Raw genomic sequence first — 9,732 nt, forward strand, 5'->3', positions numbered from 1 at the left:
TCACAAGACCAATTATTTTCTGGGCACAAGACCAATGGATAAACGTTGCATGCAACATTTGTTTTAATGCAGAGCATTTAAAGCTTTGTCGGCATTACAAAGCTTAATTTTTATGCTTAACTTGAATCCCTGCATAGCAAGTTCACTTTTGGTATACAAGTTTGAGTGCTTCATTACTAAAATGAATGCTCATTGGAGTGTAGCATGCTAAGTCAATCATTATTGTAACTTGTTGTGAATGTGTTGTAGTAAGTAGCCATCTTTTAGCATATAGATGATGACCGAGACCATTGCCTCTAGGTATTTGAAGAGGTATCTTAAAAGGAGCTATGTGTGGTCTGTTACTTATGTATGAGCGTTCTCTGAATAGCTCTTTATCCAAACATTAACACAGTGAAATTTGATTATGGCTTCAAATTGTTCACAATAACAGATTTGAATTAAACTGTACACAAGTCCATCTGAATGTTATATTTGCATGAAAGTATGTCAAAATACGAAAGTTAAATACTTAGAACGATTTGTAACCAAAATTTTAATCCAAAGATCTCAAAGAGTTTACAGTGACATGACAACTTATGCACAATAAGAAAATTTCGCATCTACAATGTACCCTTATGCACCCAAATCCTTTAAGCTAGTCATCTGTTCTTTTGGTCTGCTCTATAATGAACAGATTAGGCAGTTCATATTTCAGCAGCAAGTACTGATCCACACAAAGATACAAAACTTAATCTACACTTTTACATGGTAGAAGGTAGTTCTGACTAAACTGGTATAAATCAGAACTTTTAAAACAGTATCAAAAACATATAGCTCCTACAAGGCTTTCATAACCCTTTTGCTTACTATTGGTTTTATCCTGTCCATTAACCCTGCTCTCACCCTGCATAGATTGCCCATTTGTGATTGTAGCAAATGCTCAGGATTAAAAGGTCATGTGTGTCGTGTACTTCCTTTCAAGTTTAGATCCTGCAGATATTCCAGAACACAATTATTTATATGAAGAACATTTGCCACTTGCATGGCTTTTGAGGTTTTATTTGGCAAGTCTATGCAAGGTTATTAGCTAAACATTAATGCAAATCAAAGTTATGCTTAAGGGTACACTGTAAAGCAACAAGTTATTACAATTCATATGACCTGCTCAGAACCATATACAGATTCACAACTGTTACATTTGTCACCTGTTACAAGAGACAAGAAAAACAAAATTTGACAGCTAAAACATTTTAAAAATGCACCAAGCTTATGAAGTCTTAAAAGAAAACAATGTTCTGTACATACTCCTTTCACATACTCCTTTCTTCAGATCTAATAGGACTTCCTGTACACTGCTGTTCCTGAAGTTCTATTTCCTGTCATTTGACCTGGAACGGCTAGATAGAATATACATCGAGATTCTCAGTCAAACAATGGAAGTAGTTCAGTATCATTATTTAAACACTGCCTTGAGTTCATACATCTGAAATTTCAACTAGACAAATACACATATTATAAGGCTTTTAATTAGTGCACTAGTGAAAATGACATTTCTCTAGTAAATATGCTACAGAATTAAATGTCTGTATTCAAACATTAAGGTTACGGAAGGGTTCTTACCTACGAGATCTGGAAAATGAACGGGAAGGCTTGTGATTTCTCTCCCTTGACAGTGATCTCTCTCTCCTTCTATCTCTAGAAAGGGACCTATAAAAGGAACAATCAGGATTTCAAGAGAATATATTTTTCATGCAATTCTTGAAAAACAGCATACTCAAATCTCTCTCCTTGAATAACCTTTTTCTTGTAGCTTTTACTTTCTATTTGAGTACTACATGGTACCAGTGCATTAACTAGTACAGTGCTTGTAAACATGCTTGAAAGTCTTAGTTTATGAAGCACTTTTTAGAATATGTAATTCATCATTGATACTGGATTCAAAACAAAATGTATCTTAGTTTATCATAGCATTTGATGCCAGAAAAAACTTTTAAAATTGTTTAAAGCTGAATTCAAACCATACTTTTAATAAACACATTTGGCATGCATTTTAACACAGCACACTGACAACTGTCCTAGCCAAGTACACTTTCAAAGAAGTCGGAGATTTATGGCACTTCAAGTACATAATTGAAACTGTCCTTTGGGCTATGAAATGTCCCACCTGTTTAAGGGGGTGGGGAGTCCCTTATTCTATAAGCACTATCTAGACCAGGGGTCAGCAAACTTTTTCAGCAGGGGGCCGGGTCCACTGTCCCTCAGACCTTGTGGGGGGCTGGACTATACTTTTTTGGGGGGGGATGAAGCAATTCCTATGCCCCCCAAATAACCCAGAGGTGCATTTTAAATAAAAGGACACATTCTACTCATGTAAAAACACGCTGATTCTTGACCATCTACAGGACAATTTAGACTGCAATTGGGCCGGATCCAGCCCCCTGGCCTCAGTTTGCCTACTCATGATCCAGACAACCCAAAAGCAGCACCAATAGTTTACCTGCTGCGGCTACGGGAGAAGCTTCTCCTTCGTGGAGATCTACAATCAAAAATAGAAAAGTGAGTATTTTCATCAATTCAACATTAGTGGGGCGAGGCAATTCCCAACTTGTCAAGTCACTGTTGGGCCCAGTGAGCGTGCCAAATAACATGGCACTCATCGTCCAGAAAAATGGAAAGATTCAGGCATTAAAAACTCAGTGTGATCAGCACGCTTCCAACCATGAGTTTGCTTTAACTAACACCATGTCATAAGCAAACCTGTCCAATGCAGCACTTCCATCTGAACTAAATCCACTGCCTAGAACACTATACTCATGTCCCACAAGTAGTCCCAAAATTGGTATAAACCAGTATTTTGGAACCCATGCAAGGTAAAAGTCCGCAACAGGACACAAGGTACCAAGTGAAAGACTAATGCACACTGTGACAAAGCCATTAAACACCATTAGAACTGCATATTTGTGAATGTAAAAATTAAAACTGTCATAGTGTGTTTAGTCTAAAGAACCTTAGTTTGCCCAGTTTATCCCAAAAGTAATTGTTTTAAGTTCCGAAAACTGTTAGTAAAACAGTTTAAAGGTGAAAGGAGTTGGCAGATCTTTGCAAGGAAGAACTAAGTTAGCAATTAAATGTAGTTTGCCATCTCGCATGCAAATATACTGCAGTTTAGTTTCTTATATTAAGTTTCCTTAACACCCTTAAAAGTTTTATTCAAGCAACATATGTATGTTACCACGAAATTATGCACAGCCAGCCTTTGATTGAGAAAAAGTAATTACTTATAAGCCGCTTACTCCTTATTTTTACCAGCAGTAAACTGTATAAGCAGGAAAAACTTACTAGTTTTTGGTTTCAACAAGCTAGAAATGGTGAGGTGAGGCTGCCGGACTGACTGCCAAGAAGAATTTGCTGAAAAGGTTTTGCCAGATGTTGCGTTGTATTTAGTTGGTTGGCGAAGGGGGTGTTGTGGATTTTTCCTGCTTTTTTGTTAGCCGAAGGCTGCTGCTGTAGTTGTTGTGAAGACATTTGGTAAATAAACAGCTGAGCTGATTGGCCGGGAATGTGTGGGCGGTCGAGGTGGCTGCTGCCGATTTGGTTAAGGTTGGAGAGAAGGCTGAGAGAAAACAGCATGCTCGGGAACCAAAGGGCGGTGCAACCTGACGACTGGCCATGCCTGGGTCATGTGAAACGACACCAGCCAAGCTGAATGGGGCGCGCTGGTCACATGACGCTGAAAGGGCTAGTTGACTGGCTAATGCAGACTCAGAGGGTGGTGAGAAGAGACATGATGGTGACTCTGTAACGGGTTCATTTTTATTAATAGATGGACCAAAAAAAGCATAAAAAAATGAAAAACAAGCCATCAGTACAACCATCTATTAGCTAACAAATACTCCTATTGTGTTCTACAGTGAAAGGGAACAGATTTCACTCTCTTATCTTGTATGGACTTTATTTACCTGAAACAGGCTAAAATCAGCCATTGCAGAAATAAAGACCTTAAGTATGACTAATAAACACCCAACCAATCTGTCAGGGTCAGAGAATGCATTACTTGTAAAAACCTGCTTTATTTTGAAATTTATTCCTGCATAACTCAAAAGTTGGTTATACTTCAATAGATTTACTATTGTCAGATTTAGCTAAGCAACTGTTCATTGCTTCAGCATTTTAAAAACAGTTGCCTGCCTGGCATCATTGTGCTAAAGTGGAAAAATCTCGAGTGGGTGAAAAAGCCAAGCTGTTGTATGCAATGTTTACAACAATGGTGTAAAGAAAAGAAAGAAAAAAAAACCAAGTTGGAGTACTGGGAAGAAAAAGAAAGTGACTAGAAGATGAACAGACTTCAGAAGGAAAGATGATAATCCGTGTTAGAGGGCACTATCAACTGGTATAGACACCTAAGGATAAAAGTCAGTGTTCAACACAATGTATCCCTCTAACACACACATGTTCAATGCTTTAAAATTCTGTGTCTGGCTAGGTATAGACAAACAAGTTTTTATAAAAAAGTCTATTATGCCAAATGGTAATACTGCCAACATTACTATACAAGTTCTTTGCTCCTAAATACCTGCGGCGAGGTGGAGGGCTTCTCCTGCGATAGTCATCTCGAGGACGTCTACCCCATGAGGGAGGGGGTCCACGGTTCCGACTACGTTTTTCACCATTGGAGAGTTCCACCCTGACACGACACCCACAAAGTGTTCTAAGAGAAAAAGGGAAGAGTCGTTATATCTAACAGCCCAATTAAACTAAGCCAGACACTTCAACTAGTACCCCTGTATTTCCCTAGTTATTTATTCTTCAACACAAAAACCATACAAAATCAGTCTAACTTTGTTTTGCTTAACTGAAAATTAGACTGGGGACCAGTATTTCACTCCTAAGAAGTAGCCAGCACTTAAAATTGTTTTGATCATATAGAACGCATATTCAGCTACAGGCTTCTTATAGATGTCAAAATAAAAATGTTTTTAAATCAACCATTAAGAGCCTGCAATGTTGAGCGTATTTCCATTTAAAAAATAATAATTAAATGTTTGAAACAGGGCACTCAGAATCGCAAGAGCTCACAACCAGTTTCCAAAACGTGTAGCTGTGCAAAATCTAGCAGCTCAGGAATAATATGCAACATGTTTAAACTGTACTCAAAATAAACTTTTCTTGCACAATCAAATGGTTTACATTTCACACAAATCTAACAGACTGTTAGTATGAATTACTCCCCAGCCCCCAACAGAAAATCAGTTCTATTTCTCTTAGATCTCCAGGTACAGAAGCCAGGCTATTTGTGACCAAGAAAATAATAAATCTAATGACAATTTCTTTTCAATCAAAGCAGCATATTACATTAATAGATCAGAGTATACACACAAGCTCAACCCAAATGTAAGTGAATCTTTACCTCCCATCTAGTTCTCTGACTGCATCAGCAGCATCACGTGGGTCTTCAAATTCAACAAAAGCAAAACCAGGGGGATTCCTAGCAACCCACACACTGCGTAGTGGTCCATAGTAGCCAAAAGCTCGTTCCAATTCAGTTTTGTTGCCATTGTTCCCAAGGTTACCTACATAAACCTTGCAGTCCAGTGGACACGAATCACGATGCATCTCTGAAAAATATGCAAAGAAAAACTGGTTTGCCTTCTGCTCATAATATTTATTAAATAGTGAGGGAACCTTTTGGATAAAAAGATATTTATAACAGGCTCACGATTTTGAAAATACAGTGCGGATGACTTGACTTACAACGCGGAACTTAGAAATATAATCCATTGTTCCAAAGTACTAATAATCTTATGTTGAAGACCCATACTCCATGCCCTTGAAACACATGAGTGAAGTCAAAATTAAGAGATCGCGATATAAGAAAGGAGTTGTCGATCCTTTCCCCCATTTGAGGGCGTCCAGGGGTTGACAACTCGTCTTGGAAGGGCGTGTTGTGTTCAGATCCCCAAAGCAGGCCTCTTTCAAGGGATCCTGTGGTGATTTGAACTGGGCCTCAGGCTCGCTCACGAGGAGACGAAAGGGGCTTCTTACGCCTTGGGTAACTGGCGCGCCTACTACTGAGCGGTTTCCCGCCCATAACGGCGGCCTCCGGTCCTCACAATTCTCCCTCAATTCGACTCGAGCCTGCGCATATAAAACCCACCACGCCGCCCCTCACACTCAAGCAGTCCGCCTCCCTTTTCATCTCCTCCCCGGGACCAACATCCCGGCGGGAGACCTGACGTTAATTCAACCACACAAAATGGCGGCGGCTCTTTGTCCGCTGCCGCAACCGCGAGGCCTTCCATCCCGACCAAGCCCCTCCCTCACCGGCTGCCGGGCCAGGAGTGTGACGGACTCTCGCGAGTAACCGCTACACGGTTTTATGATATATATTTTTTGTCCGGTCGCCTCCGCCGTCTTCCTCGCTTCTCGCCCCTCAGCAACCAAGCTTGATCGCTGCGTCGCCCGTTTTCCCGCCAAGACTCGATTCCGCCGCCGCTCCCACTTCGTCGCACTGGACAAAATGGCGGAAGGCGGCTACACACCCCGAGTTTATATACGTCCTGCCCATCTAGCACGTGATCTGGATTCTCACCAATCACACGTCGCTTCTCCGGTGATCGACGGTTCTTTGCACCCTACCCCCTTTCTCAGAGAGACTGCTCCGCCTCAAGGAGCAGATCCTTCCTGACGCTTCTTGTTCGCTTAGTAGTGCCTTGCTCCTATTGCCCAGTAGGCCGGGCCAGTGTCACCGTGGCAACCAGAGAATAGGTGGGGCGCGGGGGGGGGGGACAAGAATGGATGGGGCGCGGCGGACAGTGCCTTACGGAGGCTTAGGAAGAGGCCGGGCTTATGGTGGAAACGTGTGGGGCAGGAGGTGTCCCGGTATTTTCCTAAAAGCCGGTGGGGTTTCGCTCAACTGCTCTATGTCCACTTCGATGCAACCGCTTTTCAAATTTCCCGGATGAGCTCAAAGGGTTTCCCTCTTTTAGAGGCGCGGCATTTCTCGCTTCAGCTTTAGCCTGAACCCGCACTGGATTGGGGGGACGGGGACCCACATCGCCATTAATCCTTAAAAGGGAATTTAAGGCGGCCGCAGTTCTGATTCTTTTCTCCTAACGATTTACAAAGTGGGGCTTGTTTCCGAAGAGCTATGTTTTCCCTTTGCAGAGGAATGTTGCCCATCCCAGGTGCTGTACGAAAGGGGCTATAATTTTGCCAACTGTGCTGTGACTTTGTTCCTAGAGGGGTTGGTAGATAGGGACCCCCGTTCCCACACCTGATCTGGCTTCAGCTGGCCTCGGAATAGGAAGGACAAGGAATCTGATGCTGTCAGAGAGAGTGGTACCTCCATTCTGTGTTCGGTTAGATGGGATGCAGGCCTCTAAAGGCAAGTGTGGGATGGTTATTGCCCCTGCTGTGACAGATGAGGCAGACCGTTGGCTGGCAAGTTGTGCAGAGAGGTGATGAGAGCAAAGTGTTTTGGGATGCTACTTGCCAACTCCTAGGGGCCGAGGTCCCTTTGCCCCCCCCCCAGAGAATATTTCGGGGGGCACCACCCTAAACAAAGTTGATGGCCGTTGCCATTCAAATAGTGTGGGTGTGCCCCATCATGTGATTATGTGGGGAAGGGCTTACCTAGGTCCCCAAATATTTTATTCAAGTTGGCACCCCTGTAATCTGACAGTTTTTGGCCAGGTATGCAAAAGATGAGTGAGGCCATTTTTCCTTAGTGCGGGTCAAAATCCCATCACCTGCTTCCCAACCCTGAGTCCTGTGTATGGCACCATTATGGGATAGTCCTAGCAATTTGTGATAGTGTGTACCGTAGCTGTGGTTCCCCTTTTCATGTGTCCTCCTAATCCCTCTCGGTTGCTTGGCAGAAAGAAAAAAATATTCCCTGAGCATCTTAAACAGGGTCCTTTCTGCAGGCTTATTGCCATGTGGTGAAAGAAATATCCTCTTTTCATTTGAGTGCTCTGTTGTGTGACCTCTCCTTCCTCCTCTTTGGGACTTATACTTCTAAAAGTACACTTTTGTGAATCCTTACATTTGGAAGATTGCATCGTATGTGTGACCCTATCGGTCTGCCACCTAGTGGCAAGCAAAGAAACCTGTTTGCTTTTCTGGAGATAAAAGCCGGTTTCTTACCTGTTTCCCCAGAGTTTTCTATCTGAATAATCCATAGCTCCTCTGCTATTTAGTCACCCACACAGGACTGCTTTATGTTGTAGAGTGGTCTGAAGTTATTCTAGGTTAAAACCCCAGGAGGCCACAAGGCCTATAAAGATATCATGGATATGGAGGCAACTAGTTCCCCCCGTCCCCGCCCCCCGCATGAATGGTATGTAAAAAGCTGGACATGTCATGTGCTCTTAATATAATTTTATGAGTTAGGTGGGGTAGGTTGTATGCCTGACCTTCCTTCTAATTCCTGGAATAGCCAGGTTAGCTTCCTGGTGAGGTAATGGCCCTCTAAGTATGTGCCATTAGGTAACAAAGGAAGTGGTTCTGTGCCAGATAACAAATAGTGGGTTGGTCCCCACTCGACTCACTGGTAGTTAGAAAGACAAAAGCAAGAATTGAGAGTTGTGGTGTAAGCTAGAAGCTGGAAGACAGAGCTATGCCTGATTTCTGTCTCAAGCTCAGGTGGTGTATACTGTATGTGTAAATAAACCATTGATCCTAAAGACACCATAGTCTCTGCTGTTCCTCATTCCAAGGAAACTGAAACTTGGGTAAGCACCTGGTCATTGAAATGTACATCAAATGCAAAACATTTTGGCAGAGAAAGGGAGGCATTTTATTTATTTGAAAGAAAAGCATCAACAATTTAGAGATACATACAATTTCAAAAATAAGAAAACATTGATTACGTATATTATATCAAACCACAATATCCTGCTACAAGTTCCCTTACATTGCCAGAAGCCAAAGCTCATGTTCTTTGAAACAAAATAAAAAATAAAAAATTCCTTCCAGTAGCACCTTAGAGACCAGGCATCCCCAAACTGTGGCCCTCCAGATGTTTTGGCCTACAAGTCCCATGATCCCTAGCTAACAGGACCAGTGGTCAGGGATGAGGGGAATTGTAGTCCAAAACATCTGGAGGGCCGAAGTTTGGGGGTGCCTGTTAGAGACCAACTAAGTTTGTCATTGGTATGAGCTTTCGTACCAATGACAAAGTTAGTTGGTCTCTAAGGTGCTACTGGAAGGATTTTTTTTATTTTTTTTTGACTATGTTAGACCAGCATGGCTACCTACCTGTAACTAGAACTCATGTCCTTTGGTAACTATTTAATAAAGTTGACTTGCATAGCATAGAAATTCTCTAATTATTTTGATATGCCAACACATAATGGGCCAGTTTCTCCATCAAAGCCACACAAGTTCCAGAGCTGCTGCCGCCGGTCAAACTTCAAGTTTGCTTTCAAAATCCTCCACAGCTTTTCTGTGGTGAATTTAGCCACACTTAATATAATCACATCTTTATGGAGTCTTCAAATAGAAAAATGGAGGGCAGGTTTAGGATTTAGAATGGATTTTTTGTTCTGCAATATGATCCACTTCATTAGACACTTTTATCCAATCCTGGGATATTCTTGAACTCAGTACTGGAAGCCAGCTTGTAACTATCTGGTAACTATTGTTCAGTGAAGGCCAGCACAGTTTGAAGCTTCCATAACTGTGGGAGTTAAAAATGCTGCTGGATGCAACACCCATTCTCTAAAAGTAGAGCTGCTGAAATATTTCCTA

General features: G+C 42.0%; 1 protein-coding gene across 1 annotated transcript; it reads right to left on the reverse strand.

Moving 5' to 3' along the window:
* Nucleotides 1–515: 515 nt before the first annotated feature.
* On the reverse strand, nt 516–6,489 carry SRSF3 (serine and arginine rich splicing factor 3). Its single transcript, XM_035123491.3, has 6 exons — nt 6,304–6,489; nt 5,390–5,597; nt 4,556–4,690; nt 2,480–2,518; nt 1,603–1,689; nt 516–1,379 (listed from the first exon to the last, which is right to left on the reverse strand). The coding sequence occupies exons 2-6, from the start codon at nt 5,593–5,595 to the stop codon at nt 1,352–1,354; spliced, it is 495 nt and encodes a 164-aa protein (XP_034979382.1). The 5' UTR covers nt 5,596–5,597; nt 6,304–6,489; the 3' UTR covers nt 516–1,351.
* Nucleotides 6,490–9,732: the final 3,243 nt, after the last annotated feature.

The sequence above is a fragment of the Zootoca vivipara genome, chromosome 7, assembly GCF_965207765.1.
Source record: "Zootoca vivipara chromosome 7, rZooViv2.hap1.1, whole genome shotgun sequence".
In the NCBI taxonomy this organism is placed as follows: Eukaryota; Metazoa; Chordata; class Lepidosauria; order Squamata; family Lacertidae; genus Zootoca; species Zootoca vivipara.